This window comes from Chrysochloris asiatica, unplaced genomic scaffold, assembly GCF_000296735.1.
Source record: "Chrysochloris asiatica unplaced genomic scaffold, ChrAsi1.0 scaffold00165, whole genome shotgun sequence".
NCBI classification, from domain to species: Eukaryota; Metazoa; Chordata; class Mammalia; order Afrosoricida; family Chrysochloridae; genus Chrysochloris; species Chrysochloris asiatica.
In genome coordinates, this window is record NW_006408683.1 from 6146410 (window position 1) to 6170265 (window position 23856).

The window sequence follows — 23856 nt, forward strand, 5'->3', positions numbered from 1 at the left end:
TTCACTGTGAGTTGGAATGGACTCAATGGCACTTAACAACAGCAACAATATGGGCAAAATATTGAATGATGCATGAAGCATCAAAAAAGAAAAATAGAAGGAATACACAGAGTTGGTTAAATATTCAACAAATTGGTTGATGTTCAACCATTTCAACAAGTGGCATTTGATCAAGAACCAGTGGTACTGAAGGAAGAAGTTCAAGCTGCTGAAGGCATTTACAAAAAACAAGGCTACAGGAATTGATGAAATACAAATTGAAATATTTCAACAAACTGTTAGTGAGCAATGCTGGGAGGGGCTCACTATGCCAATAAATTTGGAAGACAGCTACCTGGAGAACCAATTGCAAAAGATCCATACTTATGCCCATTCCAAAGAAAGGTGAGCCAACAGAATATGGAAATCATTAAATGATATCATTAATATCACATACAAGTAAAATTTTGGAAGATAATTAAAAAACATTTGCAGCAGTACATAATGACAGAGAGCTGTTAGAAATCCACTGGATTCAGAAAAAGATGTGTAATAAAGGATATCATTGCTGACGTCAAATGGATCTTGACTGAAAGCAGAGAATACCGGGTAGATGTTTACTCGTGTTTTGTTGACTGCAAAGGCATTCAATTGTGTGGATCATAAGAAACTATGGAGAACATTGCCAAGAATGGGTATTCCAGAAGACAATTATGCTCAGGAGGAACTTGTACATAGACCAAGAGACAGTTGTTCCAGTAGAACAAGGGGATACTGAATGGTTTAAAATTAGGAAAGATGAGTGCCAGGTTTGTATTCTTTCACCATACTTGTTTAATCTGTATGCTGAGCAAATATTCTAAGAAGCTGAATTACATGAAGAAGAATGTGGCATCAGTATTGGAGGAAGATTCATTAACCAACTGTGATATACAGATGACACAACCTTGCTTGCTGGAAGTGAAGAGGACTTTTAATACTTATTGATGAAGATAAAAGATTACAGCCTTCAATTTGGATTGCCCCTCAATGTAAAGAAAATAAAAATCCTCACAACATGATAAATAGCATAATGATAAATAGAGAAAAGATTGAAGTGTCAAAGACTTCATTTTGCTTAGATCCACCATCAAAACTCATGGAAGCAGCAATTAGGAAATTTGAGGACTAAAGGCATGGACTTTTCAATGGACTCATATGTATGTAAAAATTGGACAATGAATAAGGAATACCATAGAAGACTGATGCAGTTGATGAATTATGGTGTTGAGGAACATACCAAAAGTACCATGGACTGTCAAAAGAGCAAACATGTCTGTCTTAGTAGAAGTACAACCAGAATGCTACTTAGCAGCATAGATAGTAAGATGAAGTCTTGTTCTTTGGACTTGTTATCAGGAGGAACCAGTCCTTGGAAAAGGGCATCATGCTTGGGAAAGTGGAGTGTTAGCAAAAAAAGAGGAAGACCACCAATCAGATGGACTGACACAGTGGCAGCAACAATGGGCTCAAACATAGTAATTGTGGAATGGCGCAGGACCAGGCAGTGTTTCGTTCTGTCATGCATACGGTGGCTACGAGTCGGAACTGACTCAATGGCACCTAATAACAACAACTTCCTTAATAAACCCCATAAGCATGTGTATGATCTATGAGTTCTGTATGACTACTGCAAGGAATTATAAAAGTCAGCAGAGAAATAGAGTGCCATGGGAGGTGGTGGTGGGGCAGTTGCTGTCAGAACTGGTAAAAAGTTGGAGGGGGAGGCATGGCTTACTGTTTCATAGGAACCAGCCTTGGCCTGAATCTGATGGTGAGTCTTCTTCTTCCCCCTTGTGAAGTTAGAGGAGATCAGATGCCATTTTTACAATTCAATGACATCATTATCTTCACCATTTAGGGCAACCATCTCAATTATCCATTTCCAATTTTTTTCATTATCCTCAACAGAAATTCAGTTAAGGCAAAACCTCCCAGAATCCCCTACTCCCCACCTATCCCTGGTTGTTAAGAAGTGCCATGGAGTCGGTTCTGACTCACAGTGACCTGTGTAGGGTTTTTGAGAAGTGTCTGATGGGTTTTAAACTCCAACCTTGTAGTTAATGGTCCAGTGCTTATCCTACAGTGCCATACCAGGCCCCCACCTTCAGCCCCTGATAATTACTAATAAATTTTGTCACTATGCATTTGCCTGCTCGAAATGGTTCCCATTTTAGCTTGGTCAAATCCTTGGAAATTAAAATTTGAGAGTGTGTCTCACCTTGGAGATCTCTTTGCACTATAATCAAAATGGAGTCTTGCCAACTGCCCGGGGTAATAGCCTGGAAGGTCCTTTCCTTGATGAACAATGTATGTACTAGTGGAGAAAGTAAGAAGAAGAGAAAGAAGTAATTATTATAATAACTTCTTTACGGAAGAATACACTACTACCACTATTAAATTCTGACTGTGCTCCATAGGGTTTCCAACGGCTGACTTTTCAAATTAAAAGAATACCAGCTAATAAATTCAGATGGAATGATGAATTAGAATTTAGTACTCCACAATCCTTAAACCATTAGGGTATTTGATGGGAAACTTGGCAATGATAAGCCTAATTTGTAGCCATTAAAGAAACCAGTTCATTTTAGGTTAAAAAGTGAGATCATCAAACATATGTGATATGAAATACGTAGCCCCACCTAGGTAGTGTTCTTGTCAAAAGAGTTATACCTGAATCTAGTGAAGGGTTTTTAAAAATCTATCTTCCATTAGGGAATAGTGGATAGAGTAACAATTTAAATGACACCACACAAAAATACCAGACATTCAGAAACTATGGCACATTTAACCCTGTTTCTTCAGAGTCAAAGATAAGATTAATTTCATCTTAATTAATCTTAATGAAGAGAAAGGCCAGGGTTAGGGTGGGAAGACCACTTTGGAGTAGACGATACTTAGCATAAGTATTTATTGCAGTGTGAAGACTTTGAGTTGATCCTAATTATAATGAACCATGAAAATACATTTATGACAATTGGGGAATTTTAATATAGACAGAATTTTAGATCCTTTTTTTCAACTTTTTGTGACTTGAGTGAAGGTCTAAAGGTAGACCATCATTTTTACATCCAAAAAATCATATGATTTGCTTCATTACATGATTGTAATATAATCCCCTCTATGTACCAACAGTTAACAGTATTTACCTCTATTCATTTTCACTCATGTTAATATGTGTCTATCCTCTAGACCATGAAGAAATTCCCCTCCACACCCCTTAACTATCATAGATTGTTCTTTTATCAAGGAAACAGTTTTTAAAACTTTTTATAACATTGGTCTTATACAATATTTGTCCTTTAGTGATTGACCAATTTCACCCAGCATTATGTCCTCCAGTAGATAATATTTTTTAATTAATATTAACTTTGTTAGGCATGATAATGGCATTTGGTTATGTACAAAATGTCATTTAGGTGATGGTAGGAAACAGTTTTAGTTCTCCTCGATTATAGATTTCTGGAGGTTTAACCCTCCCAGGCCATTCCTTTTGCCCCTTGAGTCTTGAAGAACTTGATCTCCTGAAAGTCATACTTAAGATAAACAGAGGTCTAGATAAATCAGCAGAGACCATTTTGCCTTGGGCACTGGACTCTTCTGAAGAATTATCTATGTACAGTTGGTTTCAAGAAACAGAAACCCCAAGGGCAGAACAGAGCTGTGATTTAGAGTAAATTGTGCTTTATAAACACTGCTCTGGCCCTGTTTCCATGGCAATGTCAGCAAGGTGAGGTGTAAGAATTTGGGAAATTTCTCAGCTTCAGAACATTTTTGACTCCCTGTTTGGAGTCCTGGTGTGAGGTACTGTAGGATAAGCACTGGACTGTTAACTGAATGGTCAATGGTTCAAACCCACCAGCTGTGAGTTGGAACTGACTCGATGGCACTTGACAATAACAACAACATCCAGACATCACAGCCTCCAAAGGCCTCATCCCCAAATGGTCATCTTCCTATGTTTCTTCTCCCACAGAGGGCAACCTTTTTCCCAAGCCAGAAGCCACAACCCTGTCTTGGAACTTTTCCTCTCAGTATTATCTTTTAAAATGTCTTCAGTCAGTACCCTCCACTCTGTTCATATTCTCATTGCAGAGTTCAGGGCACCAATATTTCCCACATAAATTAGTACAATTGCCAGCAGACCAGACTTTCTGCTTCCAATCACAGTGTCTTCAGATTCTATTCCTACAGTTCCACCAGAAAAAAGTCTTTCTAACAAAAATGGAATCATGTTGCCAATCTTAAAATTTTACAAAGATTCCTGATCACCACTAAAAGTGGATCTCAACCTTTGAGACATAGTGCCCCTTTCTTATAACAGATATTATATAGTGCCCCAGCTATTGTTCTGAAATAACACCTGTAAATAATACAACTCAACTGCACACAGCACTTTAATTATCAACGCTATGCTGTAACTATAATCTAAAGTAACTTATTATTAGGTGTATTTCAAAATGCAAAGGTCTGAGTACCATTGCTGTGCAGCCTCCTCTCTCCTGATGCTGCTATATCCCAGCTGCACAAGCCCACATCTAGCTCATGCCCTGAAAACTCTTCTCTCACTCTTCACCTCGATGATTTGTTATGCTTCAAATTTCCCTCACATGTCAGCCCTTCAAAACCAAGCTAGAAGCCCCCTTTCTGGGCTTACAAGCACCTTATACTTCTGGCTCTTGTAGGACGTATTCATTTTCAGCTCTTATTTAATCAAAACTTACACCATTGCTGTTGAGTAGATTCTGACTCATGCAACTTGTGTTGCAGCACAGAACTGTTCCATAGGGTTTTCTTGATTGTAATCATTACTGAAGCAGATTGCCAGGCTTTTCTTCTGTGGTACCAGTGGGAAGGTTCAAATCTCCATCCTTTTGTTAGTAGTTGAACTCAAACACTGAGCATCACCCAGCTGTTGCTTTTGTGTCATTGAGTTAGTTCTGATACATAGTGACCCTGCATGGGTTTCCAGGAACAGCTGGTGGGTTTGAACTGTTGACCTTGTGGTGGCAGTCTAGTGCTTATCCTACAGCAACACAATATAGGATTTGAGAATTGGATTACAGGGTTTCCTAGGCTGTCAATTTTTTTCAGAGCAGAAAGGCTCATCCTTTTCCCAGTGAGTAACTGGTAGATTCAAACCACTGACCTTGTGATTCCCAGTCTTGTGCTTATCCTACATAGCCAGAGACTCAATAAGATTATGAATTTGACTTAAATGATGTCTTCCCTCCCAGGTGTGATGTCTGGATACATGGAGTATTTTGGACCTTCAGAGACTGTTGAGAGTGCCATGGGCTGCCAAAAGAACCAACAGATCTGTTTGGAAGAAATGCAGCCAGAGTGCTCCTTGGAGGCCAGGATGGCCAAACTTCGTCTCTCATACTTCAGACAGATTGTCAGGAGGGACCAGTTGCTGGAGAAGGATATCATGTTTGGTAGGGTGGAGGGTCAGAGAAAAAGAGGAAGACCCGCAGAGAGATGGATTGACCAAGTGGCAGCATCGATGGACTCAAGTGTGGCAATAGTAGTGAGGTTGGCCCAGGATCGGGCAGTGTTTTGTTCTGCTGTGCATAAGGTCGCTATGGTCAGTACAGACACGATGGCACCTAACAACAACAATAATAGTCATTGCAGAATCTGAGCACTCAGTAGTAGCCATAAGAATTCTTAGAAAAGGAGATTCTAGAGAAAGTATCACACAGCTTTGTATAAAGGAACCTTGGGGAAGAGGCCTGATAATCTATCTCCAAAAAATCAGTCATTGGAAACTCGTAGAGCACAGTTCTACTCTGACACTCATGGGGAAACAGTGAGTTGGTATTAACTAGCTTTAGGATAGTTTGTGGCTCACTAAATACTTGTCAGATAGTGAATGGAAACTCTGCCTTCAATTCAACCAACATATACTGACTTCACATGATATACTCTGGTGTGGCACTGTGGGTTAATGCACCAGACTGCAAAGCCATTTGAAATGCAAGGTCAGCAGTTCAAGTTCACCAGCTGCTCCTCCGAAACCCTATATAGAGTCGCTATGGGTCGGAACCGACTCAACGGCACTTCACAACAACAACAACAACTCTGAAATTCTCTAGGCTCTGCAGATACAAAGCTGAATAAGGAACACTGTCTTCAAATGCTGTTTTGTGCTGAAATAGAGATCGGAATAAAAGGTCCATGAGGCATAGAAGAGGTAGGGCTGTCTGGTTTGGACAGGTAAAGAGGTTGAGGAAGAGATTCCAAGTGAGGGGATTATAGAATTCAAAATGTGGACAGAGTCAGGATCAGAGTGATATATTTGGGGACCAGGGTGAGTCTGGCTGTCTAAATGCTGAGCAGGGCCTGTCTATGCAAACAGGAGCTCCTGGAACTCTTTTAGCAAAACCACATGCTGTCCAGGCCAGCCCAGAGGCTGGGATAACATGACTAAGCCCTGAATAGTCAATAACAGTGGGGGATGAAGTTCCTAAAAAGGAAGAGGAATTTGGTACACTACTGGGGATCAAATGACAATTGTTAATGTATGGGCACAGGAGGCAGCTTTCTTAGGCATTCATCCCATTTCTGAAACATTACCTTGGAAAGAATACCCTAAGGCCATGTTACACGTGTTACAGTTCTAACAGGGCACTATGATTCCTCACAGTTTCTATGCTGTTTCCAGTTGACTGTGTTTGATTATGAAGTCTTCATCACATGCATACAACAACAAGTACCTGCTGAGTATAGGGATGAAAAAGATATGCACGACTCTTTACTAGCTGTCTGTAAAGACGTTAGGAAGAGTGAAGAGGCCCTCACTAGCACCAAGGATCATTCTCCCGCCCCACTCCTTTGGGAGTGTCTCTTTGCAGATTCTGGCCCAGGAGTGGAGAGAGGGCAACAAAGCATAAGGTGTGTGTTGGAGGGAGGTGGAGCAGGATGGATGGAGAAGTTGAGAGGTTTGAACAATAAGAAAAGACTTTGCTTTTTCCAAACTCCCCCATGTGGTCTTCATCTCAAACATGAGAAGTTCTCGAGTAAGGGGTAAAAATTTCAGACTTGTGGAAGATAATTTTATTGCATAAGTGGAAACAAGTAGCTTGGCAAGTAAGCCAGTCTCCCCAGAGTTTGCACACACCCAGCATTCTCTGCGGGGGCATAATCAACTCATGCCTGTGAAGCATGAGCCAACCCTTCCACTTGGCTCAAAAGCCTTGTACGCAGGCTCTGCTCAGACACATTCTATTGACTTAGCTTTCAAAATTCTTGAATAATATTTCTCCTTTGCCTGGATGGTGGCAGGGAGCCCTACTAGATCTGATTCCATTGTACGTGATTTACCAAGCCTAACAACGTGGCTCTTCAAGGTGATGTCAACGACATGGATTGACACAGTGTCTTACAACAATGAACACAAACACGATTGTGAGCATGATGTTTTGTTTGTATGTAGAGTCGCTATGAGTTGGAACCTAGTCAACAGTACCTAACAATAACAACAGTTCGGTCCACACAAGAGCAAACATGTCCCCTGAGAGGGTGAACATAACCAGAGCAGGGGCTGAGTTTAGCCTCAGTATGCACAGGTGATGTCAGGAATGTTTGTCTATTTAGAGCCTGAGTCTTGTATTCCTGTTACTACACTCCACTCGGTTTCATTTCTGCCATGTATTATGCTTCATAAAGAGTCTTTATGGAGATGACCTTATTTAATTACCAAGTAAATATTATCACCCTGTTATATAAAATGAGAGTCCCTATGTGACTTAAACAGTTGGTTAAATGCTTGACTTCTAACCAAAAGACTGGCAGTATGAACTAACTTACAGGTACCTTGGAAGAAAGGCCTGGCAACTTGTTTCTGAAAAGTCCCAATGGTGCACAGTTCTACTCTACACACATGGGTCACCTTGAGTCAGAATTGACTTGGTGACAATTGGTTTTGGTTTTATATAAAATAATAGGCTGAGACTCAGAGAGGTTAAGTGGACTTTCTGAAGTCACCCAGCAAGTAAATACCAGAGCTGTGAGTCATATCCAGGTTACTCAGGGCCATCTATGTGCATGTAGGATGATTTTTCCCTCAGACTTCAGTACAACTTTTGTATGATTTCTGTGATTCTCCCATGTACAGGCAGACAAGAAGTAGACAACATGTACCAAAGTAACAATAGAGGAAATAGAGCTACTGCAATGCTAGTTGGAAACTGCTTTCAATCCAATAAAACAAATACCTAATGTAGGTTCCTGGTATGGCACTGTGGGTTAATGTGTCAGACTGCAAAGCCATTTGAACTGCAGGATCGGCGGTTCAAGCTCACCAGTTGCTCCTTGGAAACCCTAAACAGGGTTGCTATGGGTCGGAACCGACTCAACGGCACTTAACAACAACAATGTAGGTTTGGATGTCTCTACACTGTGTTAGGCACTAGAGAGCCAGTGATGACAAACACTGTCTTCCAACAAGAGTTCATAATCTAGCAGAGAAAACCATATTCAGGTGGCTAACTAGATCTGTATCAATTAGGAAACTGAAGTTCAGGGGGGACAGGTAATTTAGCAAAGGTCATGAGCTAATGAGTACAGAAGGAATTCAAACGCAGGACTACCACACTATATTGGGACTACAGTATCGCCTCACAGAAGGGGGACGTCTGGATTTATTCCTGAGTGTAATGGAGAGGATGACAGTCCTAGTTTGATGACTGAATGAGTGTCACCTGGGAATGCACTGGCTGACTAAAAGACCCTGTTTATTTCTGTGAGTTGTTGTTACCTTCTAGAAGCAGGAGCCCTGGTGGTGCACTGGTTAAGTGCTCAGCTGCTAACGGAAAGGTCGTGGTTTGAACCTACCAGTGACTCTTCAGGAAAAAGATGTGGCAATCCGTTTCCATAAAGATTCACAGCCTTGGAAATCCTGTGGGAAAAGTCTGCTCAGTCCTTCAGGGTTAATGAATCAGAATTGACTCAATTGTGGGTAGATGAGGAGAACCCTCCTCTGCCTCTGGATCTTTCCATTGATGTTTTTGAAACCTGTTGCTAATGCGCTAATTCTATCCCATGGTGACCCATGTGTTCCATTGAAGAACTACTTCATAAGGTTTTTCAGCCTGTAATCTCAATTGGAGTCCTGGTGAGGCACTGTAGGATAAGCACTGGGCTGCTAACCAAAAGGTTGGCAATTCAAACCCACAGCCACTCCTCAGAAACCCTATATAGGTCGCTATGAGTCAGAACTGACTCAACTGCACTTAACAACATCAAAAACCTTAATGCTTGTTGTTAAATGCCATCAAATTGGTTCCAACCCATAGCGACCCTGTATAGGGTTTCTGAGGAGTGGCTGGGCAACTTGAACTACCAACCTTGTAGTTCAGACAGCTTTGCAGTCTGGCGCATTAACCCATAGCACCACACCAGGACTCCTAAATGCTAGGTGTATTTAAACTGCCAACATTTAAGTAAGCAGTCTATTGCAGATTGTTATGGTTGACAGCAATTCTGTGTCTTTTTTCTTTCCACACCACACTGATTCTAACCCACTTGAGGTGATGTTTTCTGGAGCACCCTGGGCTCCACACACCAGCCACACCCAGCCCTGCTCCTGAGCGGCAGACCTTCGGTGTGTAGCTTGAGGATGGTACCAGTTAACACTTGCATCTAGCATTTTTCTTTTTATGAGAACTTTATGTAGTCATTACTATTTGTGAATAATTTGATACTTAATTTTATTAGGTACCCTTACTGGTTTGTAATTCAGTTTTCCTTGGTATTGCCCCAAGTGTTAGGCATTTACGGATTAATTGGATAAAAGCTCATCAGAACAGCAGAGGTACAAGACCAGGTAATGTCACTCACCAGTCCAAACCACAAATAAATGACAGCTAATCTGGTAGTGTAGTGGTTACGAATCGGGCTGTGAACCTTAAGGTCAGCAGTTCGAAACTACCAGCCACTCCGCGGGAGAAAGATGAGGCTTTCTACTCCCGTAAAGATTTACACCCTCGGAAACCCTGTACAGGGTCGCTATGGGTCGGAACTGACTCGACGGCACTTAACAACAACAACAATCTTCTCATAGAGAGCTCTGTAGTGTAGCGGTTACGAATCGGGCTGCTAACCTCAAGATCAGCAGTTCTAAACTACCAGCTGTTCTGCAGGAGAAAGATGAGGCTTTCTGCTCCCGTAAAGACTTATAGCCTTGGAACCCCTGTGTGGGTCTCTATGAGTCAGAGCTGACTCCACGGTACTTAACAACAACAATCTTCTCATTTATTCGCTTTCATCTACTCAACTAATATGTATACATGGTCTCTCCTGGGAACCTGCTAGGCAGAGGTTATAATGTTGACTTACAGAGAAAGAAAAACAAGCCCAGCTTTAGGGAATTTATAGTCTTCTTTTGGCAATGTTATGAAAGAAAGGCCTGGTAATCTGCTTCTGTAAAATTACAGACCATAATAATAACAACCTCCATGGGTCAATTGAAGAAAAACATAGCATCAGGATTGGAGGAAGACTCATTAACAACCTGCAATATGCAGCTGATACAACCTTGGTTGCTGAAAGTCAAGAGGATTTAAAATATTTACTGATGAAGATCAAACAGCAACAGTGTTTGGTATAGATTGCATCTCAGTGTAAAGAAAACAAAAATCCTCACCACTGGACCAATAAACAACATTCTTATCAACGAGAAAATATTGAAGTTGTCAAGGACTTCATTCTTCTTGGATTAATAATCATCAGCACTCATGGAAGCAGCAGCCAAGAAATCAAAGGACATATTGCATTAGGCAAATCTGCTGCACAAGACCTTTTTAAAGTGTTGAAGAGTAAAGATGTCAACTTGAGGACTAAGGTATATCTGACCCAATTCATGGTATTTTCAATAACCTCATATGCATGCAAAAACTGGACACTGAATAAGGAAGACTGTAGAAGAATTGATGCCTTTGAGTTATGGTGTTGGAGGAGAATACTGAAAGTACCATGGGCTGCCAAAATAACAAATAGATCTGTGTTGGAAGAAGTGTAGCCAGAGTGCTCCTTGGAGGCCAGGATGGCCATACTTTGTCTCTCATACTTCGGACATATTGTTAGGAGGGACCAGTCGCTGATGAAGGATATCATATTTGGTAAGGCAGAGGGTCAGTGAAAAAGAGGGAGACCCCCAGCGAGATGGATTGGCCAAGTGGCAACATAGATGGACTCAAGCATGGCAACAATTATGAGGTTGGCCCAGGATCAGGCAGTGTTTCGTTCTGTTGTACATAGGGTTGCTATGAGTCGATACCAACTCAATGGCACCTAACAACAACAACAAATGGGTCAATTAAGGAGTCTTGGTAGCATAGTAGGTTACATATTGGGCTGCAAGCAAAAGGTCAACAGTTTGAATCTACCATGGGAGAAAGATGAGGCTTTCTGCTGTCATAAAGATTTATAGCCTTGGAAACCCACTACACAGCCTACCACTACCACCACCACCATGGATCCATTTGAAGTTCTGTTGTGGTGCTGTAAGATAAGCACTGGACTGCTAACTGCAGGTCAGCAATTCAAACCCACCAGCTGCTCCTCAGAAACCCTTTCAGGGTTGCAATGAGTCAGAACCAACTATAAGGCACTTAATAACAATGGATCAATTCTACTCTGTAACACATGAGGTTGCCAGGAGTCAAAATTAACTCGACAGGAAGAGGTTTGGTTTTAGTGATTAGGAGCACAGAGAGAGACCAGCATGTTCCAATCCCACTTCTGCCAATTACTTGTAGTGAGATCTTGGGGCAATCATTTAATTTCCTCATTAATTACTCACAGTTTTTGTGAAGAGTAAATGAATTAATATTATTTGACATGTAGTAAAAGCTGTATATGGAATCCTGATGTGATGCTGTTGAGTAAGCACTGGATTGCTAACAAAAGGCTGACTCTTCAAATCCAACAACTACTCAGAAAAGGAGCTCTGGTAGCGTGGTGGTTATGAATCGGGCTGCTAACCTCAAGATCGGCAGTTCAAAACTAACAGCTGTTCTGTGGGAGAAAGATGAGGCTTTCTGCTCCTTTAAAGATCTGCAGCCTCAGAAACCCTGTGCAGCCTCACTATGAGTCAGAACCGACTCCACAGCACTCAACAACAATAACTCCTCAGAAACCTATACAGGGTTACTATGAGTCTTGAACTGCCGCACTATGGGATGAAGCACTGGCCCACAGGTTGGTTTGAACCATAAGGCTAGTGGTTCAAACTCACCAGTTGCTCTTTGGAAATCCTATACAGGATGGCTATGAGTCAGAACTGATTCAATGGCACTTAACAACAACAAAGAGCTGTTTAAATGTTCACTATTATCATTCCAGTGAGAGAGACAGAAATGAGGAAACAAGTAAATAAATGGAAGCTGTGATCAGTGTTACAAAGTAAATGAAGAAGGTGCTGGCTGGCAGAGGTGGGAGTGTAGGAAAGGGCCTACTATAGTCAGGGTGCTCAAGGAATCATTCTCTGAACAGCTGATAGGAGCTGAGACATGTAGGGTAAAAAAGGTCAAGACCACAGTTGCTGTCACATCGACTCAGACCCTTGGTGACCTCATGTGTGTCAGGATAGAATTGTGTGCTGCAAGGTTCTCTTTCAATAACTGATTTTTTTGGAAGTACATATCCAGGCTTTCCTCTGAGGCTCCTCAGGATGGACTCTACCCTCCTGCCTTTTGATTAGCAGCTGAGTGCATTGACCATTTGAGCCACCTAGGGACTCCAAAATGGTGTTATTTAAGCAAAATACAGGGGGCAAATGAGGTGGCAGGGACAGGGAGAAAGAGAGTGATCAAGGTAAAATACAAGTCTGGGCAAAAGCCTGCGCTATGAGAGAAGTGACCCATTGAAGGAACCGAGGTTAGAGAGATAGACCAGGGCCGGTTCAATGCAAAGTAGCAATGAACTGAGAGATGCTATTTACATTTCACGCAGCTCACCCTGTTATTGTTAGGTGCCATCCAGTTGGTACCGACTCATAGTGATGCACAACAGAACAAAACACTGCTGGTCCTGGGCCAACCTCACAATTGTTGCCACGCTTTAGCCTACTGATGCTGCCACGTTGCCAATCCATCTTTCTGGGGGTCTTCCTCTTTTTCTCTGACCCTCTACCTTACCAAACATGATATCCTTCTCCAGTGACTGGTCCCTCCTAACAATATGTCCGAAGTATGAGAGATCAAAGTTTGATCATCCTGGCCTCCAGGGAGCACCCTGGCTGCACTTCTTCCAACATAGATCTGTTGGTTCTTTTAGCAGCTCTTGATACTTTCAATATTCGCCTCCAATACTATAACTCAAATGCGTCAATTCTACAGCTCACACAGGAGACTAGATTATAGAAGGAAGGACAAGAGTTGGGCAGGGAGAGACAATGATAGCCTAATCAAGTGATGGCAGTAGAGCTGGAGAAAAACACTCTGATTAGAAACCTATCATGAAGATAAAATGGACAGAACTTGCAGCTACGCTGGAGCTTCTCTTGTGGGCAGGGTTAGGGAAAGGGATGACTAGGCAAAGATCTGCCCCACAGTGAGAGGAGGGTGGGAGTGAATGTGGAACTGAGTCCAGCCCACACTCTGCGCCACCCAAGCTGTTGTCTCCTCATGGCCCAGATCAAGCCATGCCTGTTACTTTGACTTGATTCCAGCAAAGTTCCAACCAGGCAACAGCAGCCAAAGGAGATCATTTCCATTTTCTCCAGGAGATTAGATTGAAGTTTAATAGGAAGAGAGTGGGCAAAGCAGACCTCAAACACATGCAGAGCTTGTGAGGAGGGAGAAACCAGGAGATACCAGAATCGATCCCAAATCTTCTCCACCATACTGCCTCCTCAAGTGGGTTTCAGGAAGGAAAAGCCAGCCTCTCTACTTTCTTTGAAAAAGGACTGCTAAAGACATGCAGAAACATAAATATTCTTTCACTCACTGCCTCTTTCAGTAATTTCTGGGAGCAAAGGACTTATCTTTGTTGACAACATGTAGTGAAAACAACAAAATATTAAAATAAACTAAGGCTTACTCTTTGGCTGATAGCAGTAGCCAGGAGTCAAATCCAAGAAGCTATAAGGGCCTGATGCCAAGTCACAGTGTGAGGTTCATGCATTCCAATTCTCTGCAAGCTTAGAGTGAGTGGGGTTTGTGAGTGGGATTATATTTGAACCACAAGGTCAGTGGTTCAAACTCACCAGCTGCTCCTCAGAAACCCTATACAAGGTCACTATGAATTGGAACTGACTCGATGGCACTTAACAACCACAACAAATTCTAGTTATTACAGACAAGACAAATTTAGCACAAACACATCATCTAGAGTAGGGGGCAGAGCAAGATGGTCAAGTGAGTGGGTGCTCCAAATTACTCCTCCAGCAATGAATCCACTGAACAATGACTAAAAACAAGCACAGACTGAGATCTCAGAACTCCAGATGACGGCTGACAAGTTGGAGAATTGGAGTGAGTCCAGAAGTGAGGGAGAAGAGGAGCAAGTATACAAGCCAGGAGAACTTGCCCACTAACATGAGGACTCACTGCAGCATTTTGACATGGCTCTGCACAACACCCAAAGCAGGGAACACAAAAAGGGAGCTCATCTGAGGGAGCTTATTTGAGGAAGCTGCCGCCCAATTTTTTTAGAATGGAGTAGTTCAAAGGGCAATAAATTGGGAGGGGTGAGGAGAGAGACAGTACTATAAGTGAGAGCTGTTGAATTTCTTTGAAGCCTGAGATAGACAGGTCCCAGGTTTGAGAGGAACTTCAAGGGCAACATGGTGAGGGAAATACTTCAGACAGATGAGCAACACAGAGGGACACAGCTGGTTTCCTGTGCACAGTGGAAGAATGTACTGGAGTGCCTATGAGGAAAAACATCACCACAGTAAAGTCAAACCCTACCACCTACATTAGCATCTGCCTCCTCCACCAGTTAAATGCCTCCTTCCATGCTTGCATACTGAATCCCAAAAATCTAGGATCCATAACTACTGAGTCAGTGCTGGAAAAACAACAACAAACAAACAAAGGATAAGAGTGCCCTCTAGTGGTTTTCAAAAGATGATATCAAGCCCATTGTTAGGTGCCATTGAGTCGGTACTGACTCATAGTGACATTATGCACAGCAGAACGAAACACTGCTCCATCCTGGGCCAACCTCACTATTGTTGCCATGTTTGAGCCCATTGATACTTGGCCCATCCATCTCGCTGGGGGTCTGCCTCTTTTTCTCTGATCCTCCACCTCACCAAACATGATATCCTTCTCCAGCAACTGGTCCTTCCTGACAATATGCCCGAAGTATGAGAGACGAAGTTTGGCCATCCTGACCTCCAAGGAGCACTCTGGCTGCACTTCTTCCATCACAGATCTGTTGGTTATTTTGACAGCCCATGGCACTTTCAATATTCTTTTCCAACACTGTAACTCAAAAGCATCAATTCTTCTACCGTCTTCCTTATTTACTGTTCAGCTTTCGCATGCATATGAGGTTATCAACAGTGGTGTATTGATAATCAACTATTATTGTCCTGGTATGCTGCTGCAGAATAAGCACTGGACTGCAATGTCGGTTTGAACCACAAGTTTCAAACAGAATTGCAGTGAGTTGGAACCAACTCTACAGCACTTAACAACAACTATTATTGTAGAATTGTCTATTTCTTTCTTCAGTTCTATTAGACTTTGACTTATGTATTCTGAGGCTCTGTCACTGGGGACATTGATATTTGTTATGGTTATAGCCTCTTGTTCAATTGACTCATTAATCACAATGATGTTATGCGCCGTGGAGTGGGTTCTGACTCATAGCAACCCTATACAGGGTTTCCAAGACTGTAAATCTTTATGGGAGCAGAAAGCCTAATCTTTCTCCTGCGAAACAGCTGGTCATTTAGAACTGCTGACCTTGAGGTCCACAACCCGATTTGTAACCACTACGCTACCAGAACTCCATTACTCATAATATAATGTCCTTTTTTGTAACTGATACTGGTTTTTACCTTAAAGCCATTTTATCAGATAATAAAATTGCCACTCCTGCTCATTTTTGATTGCCATTAGTTTTATTTCCCCCATCTTTTGATTCTTAGTCTATGTCTGTCTTTGTATTTAAGATGTGTGTCTTGTAAGCAGCATATTGAAAGATCCTTTTTTCTTATCCATTCTGCTATTCTCTGTCTCTTGACTAGTGCATTTAATCGATTTACATTCAATGTAATTAATGATAAGCGTGAAGTTATTGTTGTCATTTTCCTGTGTATTTTTTGTGTGTATGTATGATGCTGGTTTCTTTGTTTCACATAATTTTCTATGCTGAATTAATTTTGTTTGTGGGTTTTCATTTCAATTTCTTCATTTGTGTTAATGTCTGCTAAATCTTTCTGAGTTTCCTTTTTTTAAAAAAAATTTTGGTGTGAGGTGTATTCATTTTGTTTAAGATTACCCTGCATTTTAATCCCCTCCCACACTTAGTTTGAACTTGAAATCTATTTGATTTCCTTATCATTTGGAAGTTCTGTATCTACATTTTCCCTCTTTTTGCTTTGTAGTTGACTTTATTATAAATTGATATCTCTGGTTCACTACATTTGGTCTTGTAAGTTTGTTTCCCTTTAAATACTTCTACATCTGTATTCATTTCTGGGTGTTGTTGTTATGCATGTTAATCTCATATTGCTCTCTGCTGTTCTTGGTTCTCAGTCCAAAGAGTATCCTTAATATTTTTGGTAAAGTTTTTTTTTTATTTTTTTATTACAAATTCCTTTAATCTGTTTATCTGGAAATGTCCTCTTTTCTCCATCGTACTTGATGGACAAGTTTTCTGGGTATATATTCTTGATTAGCAACTTTTGTTTTTTCAAAGTTTTGTATATGCCATCCCATTGGCTTCTCATTTGCCTGGTTTCTACGGAGACATCAGAGCTCAGTCTTATTGGTTCTCCTTTGTAGGTAACTTTTCATTTTCCTCAGTATTCTTTCCTTGTCTTTGGTTTGGAAAGTTTGATTATGATACAGCCTGGTAATTTTCTTTTGGGATGCATTTTGTTTGGTGTTTGTTTATATTCTTGTATACTTACCTTCTCTTCTTTCATGATGTTAGGAAAGTTTTCTTCCAACATCTCTTAGACAGTTTTCTTTGCTTTTTATTGTCTCTTTCTGTTCAGGATTGTGATTATTTATAATTTAGTCCTCTTCATTGCCTCCCACTTAACTTTTAGGATTTCTTCGGATTTTTTTCTGATTGTTCTTCTAGCATACTAGTATTGAGAGATTTCTCTTCAAACTCACTAATTTGGGCTTTTGTTGCATTGCATCTACTCCTTTTTCGTTTCAATTGTCCATTTCTGAAATCTTAGTATTAATCTTATGGATTTGTAATCGCAGGTTTTGAATTGTGTCAAAATTTGCATTTATTTTGCCTGTTTGTTCTTGTAGTGTTTTATTGAATTCTTCCAGAGTTCTTTCTGTGTTCCCCTTGCTTTCATTGATCTTTTTGTCAATCCATAATGTAAATTATAGATTTAGGTACCTAAATCTCATTCTTTTGACTTCTTTTCTAGTCAATTCTATTACCTTTTCTTTCTCAGAATTTTTTGTTGTTGTTGTTTTTAAATCGTATCTTGGTCAGATTTAGGTACCTAAATCTCATTCTTTTGACTTCTTTTCCAGTTAATTCTATTACCTTATCTTTCTCAGAAATTTTTGTTTGTTTGTTTGTTTGTTTTTTGTTTTTAAATCGTATCTTGGTCATTTGGTTGTGCCACGCTCTTCATTTCTTTGTGTGAGTTAAAATGGTTTGTTTTCACATTTGTATACTTAACTGATGATTGTATGTTGATGTGTTCTTAAGCTCTCACCAACTGTCTCCTGTAGTTGTAGCAGACAATGGAAGTGTGTGCACCATTCCTCATTTATGCATCTCAGTTTAGGGTGGCTTTGGCTGGTGTTGGCTGTTGTCTATCATTGATCAGGTGGTATAGGAGATGGTATTGGCTCTTGCCCTGTGGGTAGATCTACAGGGGTCTGACTGTGCCTAGGTTGTATGGACAGTGTTTCTGTCTCCTGTTGGGTGGGAAAGATAAGAAACTGCTATCCCCTCAACCACATACACACACACACACACACACACACACACACACCAGGAAGAAAATTAGAATAAACAAACAAGCAATCAACAATGAAATGAGAAAATAATAAGGGAGGAAAAAGAATTAAAAATGGGGAACAGAAAAAAGAATTGTTGTTGTTAAATACCATGGAGTCTGTTATGACTCATAGTGACCTTGCACAGGGTTTCTGAGGCTGTAAGGACTGAAAAGAGGGACAGGAAAATGGAGCTATGGAATAGGAAATAAAAATAACCCTTAGACAAACCAGAGAGAGTGAATATGAAAAGAGAAAGAGACTGGAGATTAGTTAAAAAAGATCAACAGGGGAAAAAACAACCAGAAGAGCAAAAATGAGAGATAGAAAAGAGAAGGTAAAACAAAATCTAAGATAGAAAGGATAAAATTCAAGGGTATGGAAAGAGAAGAAGGAAGAGGAGAAACAATAAAACAAAGAAAAACAATGAAACAACAAAAGGAAACAAACAAACAAACAAACAAAAAACCCAAAACAAAAACAAAGAAATAGTGCAGCTGTTGGACCTGGAGAGGAGAAAACAAGGATTTCCTGGGGTGGGTGTGGTAGGGATGTGATAGTGGAGTTCCTGGCCCTAGATGGACTTCCTATTGGTCAATATGTTATCTATGTTCAGGGCACACAATCCAGGAGTAGCTCTGGGAGGCCCTTTATGGAGGCCTCACTGCCTGCTAGGATAACAGGGCAATTGGGAGCAGGATGACTGGTTAAATGCTAGTCTGGTGACTCTGTGGGTTCTGTAGGTCCTAAGCTGAGTACCTCTGAATCCAGGTACCAACACATCACACCAAAGTGGCACAGCCGACCCCCACCTCACAGTTTCTTCCAACCACATGGCTCCAAACTCCCAGAGAGCAATGGCTGTGCTAGGTGTAGATGAAGGTAGGAGTTGGCCACACCTCTGGTCACCAGGGAAGTATGGGTAAAAAGAAGGAATCACACTTTTCCAGTCACCTGTGTGATTGCTTTCCTGGGTCACCTTCTGTTGCCAAAGCTGCTCACAAAGGTTCAAGATGGTCACACCATATCCAGTCGGCCATTGACCAGTTAGTCTCCCTCGCTTACTTCTTATCTCCCTCAGCTTCTTCTCCCAATAAGCACTCAATCCACTTCTCTAACCTTTCTTCTGATGTTCAGGGTCCCAGGATTTTCATCTGTGTCTGTTTTATTTTGTTTCTCATTATTTGTTGTAGAAAGTCCATGTAGTATGATTGTTTAGACCTCCATTTTACTGAAAGTTGAATGATTTTTCTTCAAGGTCACTAATTCAAATTTCCATTGATTCACAACTACACCCTTGCACTTTCAAAGTATTTTCTGTTTCTGAGACCTTAATAACACTCTTCTGAATTTCTATTTGCAGGTTTTGTATTGTTTCAAAATTTGCATTTATTTTGTCCTGAATTCTTCTAGAGTGTTGTTCTTTTGTTTTTGGTGTTATTTTTACTTCCTTTGATCTTTCTGTCAATTCATTGAAGGTACCTAAATATAATTCTTTTGAATTATTTTTCAGGTACTTCCATTACCTTTTCTTCCTCAGAAATGTTTTCTGGCTCTGCATCTTGATCATTAGTTTGAGCCACTCTCTCTTGTTTCTTTGTGTGAGATAAAATCTTTTGTTGTCTATTGAGACACTGTGGTGTTTTTGTATTTGTATTTAATTGATAATTATATGTTTTCTGTGTTCTTAGGTTCTAACCAACTGTCTCCTGATGGGTGTGATTAGAGATTGATAATGTGTGTATTGTTTTTCATTTGCAGCTCAGAATAGGGTGGGTTTGGTTGGTGTTGGCTGATGCCTATCATTGTTCAGGTGGTCTAAGAGCTGATGTTGGCTCTTTTCCAGTGAGTGGAGTGGCATAGGGTACAGTGGTGGCTAAGCTCTATGGGCATGGTTTCTGTCTCCTGGCAGATGGGCAAGAAGAGAAAACACACAGGAGAACAAAAAAGAATAAGCAGACAGCAACACAAACAGAATATAATAGAGAAAAAAATAAACAGAAATGGGCAGCTATAAGAAAAAATTTATAATAACGGCTACAAGCATATGTTGACAGAGAACTTTTAGAGGTTCAAGCCAGAGTCAGAAGAGGTCATGGAATGAGGGATATCACTGATGATGTCCGATGGATCTTAGATGAAAGCAGAGAATATCACAAAGATGTTTACCTGTGCTTTATTGACTATGCAAAGGCTTTCGATTGTGTGGATCATGACAAGCTATGGACAACATTGCAAAGTATGAGTATTCTGGAACACTTAAGTGTGCTCATGAGGAATCTGTACCTGGACCAAGAAGCAGTTGTTCGAACTGAACATGGGAACACTGAATGGTTTAAAATTAAGAAAGATATGTGACAGGGTTGTATTCTTTCACCATACTTATTCAACCTGTATGCTGAGCAAATAAACTGAAAAGCTGGGTTATATGAAGAAAACCATGGCATCAGAATCGGAGGAAGACTCATTAACAACCTGCAATATGCATATGAAGCAACTTTGCTTGCTGAAAGTGAAAAGGACTTAAAATACTTACTGATGAAGATCAAAGAGAACAGGCTTTGGTATGGATTACATCTCAATGTAAAGAAAACAAAAATCCTCACCACTGGACCAATCAACAACATTCTTATCAACGGAGAAAAGATTGAAGTTGTCAAGGACTTCATTCTTCTTGGATCAATCATCAACACTCATGGAAGCAGCAGTCAAGAAATCAAATGACATATTGCATTAGGCAAATCTTCTGCACAAGACCTTTTTAAAGTGTTGAAGAGCAAAGATGTCAGCTTGATGACTAAGGTGCGCCTGACCCAAGCCATAGTATTTTCAATAACCTCATACGAATGCAAAAGCTGGACAGTGAATAAGGAAGACTGTAGAAGAATTGATGCTTTTGAGTTATGGTGTTGGAGGAGAATATTGAAAGTACCATGGGCTGCCAAAAGAACCTATAGATCCGTTTTGGAAGAAGTGCAGCCAGAGTGCTCCTTGGAGTCCAAGACGACCAAACTTCGTCTCTCATACTTTAGGAATGTTGTCAGGAAGGACCAGTCGCTGGAGAAGGATATCATGTTTGGTAAGGTCGAGGGTCAGAGAAAAAGAGGCAGATCCCCAACGAGATGGATTAGCCAAGTGGCAGCATCGATGGACTCAAGCATGGCAATAGTAGTGAGGTTGGCCCCAGGATCAGGCAGTGTTTCGTTCTGCTGTGCATAAGGTTGCTATGAGTTGTTACTGACTCAATGGCACCTAACAACAACAACAATAAGAGAAAAGAGGGACAGGAAAACAGCTATACAGAGAAAAATAAGAGAGAATAAAAGGAAGACAAAAAACACTAAAAAACTGCAGAAAGGGAAGATGAAAAGAGAATGAGACTAGAAACTAGTAAAGAAAAATTAAGATGAAATAAGAGAGTGGACATGAGAAACAGAAGAAAAGAAGAAAAACTAAAAATGATTTAGAAAGGATAAAATTCAAAGGAAGGGAAAAAGAGGAAGAAGGAGAAGAATGAATAAACAAAGAAAAATAGCAAAAAAAATGAAAGGAAAATTTAACAAAAAACAACCACAGTGTAGTTTTTAGACCAGAGAGGAGAAAATTCTGGGGGTTTCTGCCAGTTAAGGAACTCACAAGGTGGATGAAGGTGGGATGTGAGGACTGAGATCTCAGTTCTCTGTGGAATTCCTATAGGCCTAGGTGTTGTCTATGCTCAGAGTACCCAATCCAAAAGTAGTCTGTGGAGATCCTTAAGGTTTCTTGTTTCAGTGTCTTCCGAACCAGAGGGAAAATAGGGGAAGTGTGGCTAATTGTGAAAGTTACTGTTAGTCTACTTCTGGCCTGGAAGCTCCGTGGATTCTGTAGACGTGGAGGGGAGCCTGCCTGAATCTAGGCACAATCAGAGTGCAGTAGGCATCCACCTCACGCTGGCTCAGAACTCCTGGAGTAGGAGCTGTGCTGGGGGTTGATGAGGGTGGAGACTGACTTCACCTTTGTTATCCAGGGGAGAATGGAGATTAAGCAAGAATCCCACCTTTTATGTCACCTGTGTGAATCTGCTCTGTCAGGTCTGCCTGTGTCTCCAAAACTGCTAGTAAAAGTTCAAGATGGCTGGGTTGTATCTGATCTGCAGTCTGCTTACCAGTCTCCTTTTTTTGCTGCCCCTGCTCAGCTTCTCCTCCCACTGGGTATTCAATCCACTACTTGAACTTTTCCTCTGAAGCTCAGGTTTCCAGAATTACCTTCTATATCCATTTCATTTGGTCTCCAGTATCTTTGTTGTAGAGGATCTGTCTATTGTAACTGCTTAGTCCACCATCTTGCCGGAAGTCCTCAATGGAAATTCTTACTACAAAGATACCCAGCCCAATGGCCAGAAACTGATAATTGCTTAAAAAGTAGACTGCTTACTCCAAGATCACAGAAAAAGATCACATGAGATAAAATCATTGGATTTGTAATTTATGTTTGACCATTATTGTGCCCACCTGGTTTTTAAATAATAGTACCTTTTTAAATAATAGTACCTTCAGCCATGTCTCTCCTAGCCTAGGGTATTCCTTTTTAGCAGTCTTTCTTTCCTTAATTCAGTAACTGATTTGATACATAGCATTAACAAATGTATCTGCCACTATATAAAGAGTAACTGGTGGCATTTTAAATACTTATTGTTAATATACTTAAGCCCTTGCTTTAAGAGTCTTCTAGATAAATAGCAACCAGGTAGTTCTTCTAATGTGATCTTATGCCACACAACTTTTCCTTAAAGGGATTACTGAAAATTGGGTGCTGTAGCAAGACATGGTGAAGAGATCAAGTGGGAGTCTGTTATTAAGAGGATAGTGTCTAGGTCATAAAGTCTTGTTCTAAATAAGCAGCTATTTGAAAAAAAGCCATCAACTAGTCAATGCGGAAGAAAGCACACCAACCAAATGTGATGAAAAGGATTTTAAGTAGAATCTGTAATCAAGAGGAAGAGGAAAATGTATGAGAGACTAAATTCAGAGGCACTTGGTATATATGGGTAGGAAAAGTATAAAAGCAAAACCTCAAGTCTATTTTTAGCCTCTCGACATGAATCTGAAATCCATATTAAGTCTTGAAGACTGTCTTTTCTAACAACACTATGGACAACACTTATAAGGAGTTGGTTCTGACTCATAGCAACCCTGTATAAGGTTTCTGAGGAGCAGCTGGCAGGTTAGTAATACAGTGTTTATCCTACAGTGCCACACCAGGCAAAGTGTAAAAATATATAATCCTCTCTACTTTTGTCTGCCAAGAAGCATGGTTAAGGAATATACTGAAATTAATAAACTTACCTGTGCCATGGAAAAACTTGAAATGTCACATCTCAAGTAACAGCAGCTGTCAGCCAAGAAAGAGGCCAGGTTAGAGAAGCAGCTTTAGAAAATCAAGTTACTATCCCTTACTCGGATGCAATCATGGCTTAAGCATCTTTACTGCTGTTGTATTCAGTATGCCCACCCCCCATGCCCTTAGCTCATGCTTGGCAGCCTCCAACCAGCCTCCATCACAGTGGTTTGACAAAACAGCAAGAAAGTGCTGATTTCTTCTGAATCAGATATGTTGGTATTAAGTGCTGTTGAGTCATTTCCGACTCATAGTGACTCTATATAGGGTTTCTGAGGAGCAGCTGGTGTAAGGACCTAAC

At 40.7% G+C, this 23856-nt stretch overlaps 1 protein-coding gene across 1 annotated transcript in view; it reads right to left on the bottom strand.

Annotated features, from left to right (window-relative positions):
* LOC102832417 (chromosome unknown open reading frame, human C1orf100) overlaps window positions 1-23856 on the bottom strand; it is a 121512-nt gene that overhangs the window by 15175 nt on the left and 82481 nt on the right. Inside the window, exon 4 of the mRNA XM_006871287.1 lies at window positions 2240-2335. Coding sequence (XP_006871349.1) covers window positions 2240-2335 — 96 coding nt within the window. The remainder of the gene's footprint in view (window positions 1-2239; window positions 2336-23856) is intronic.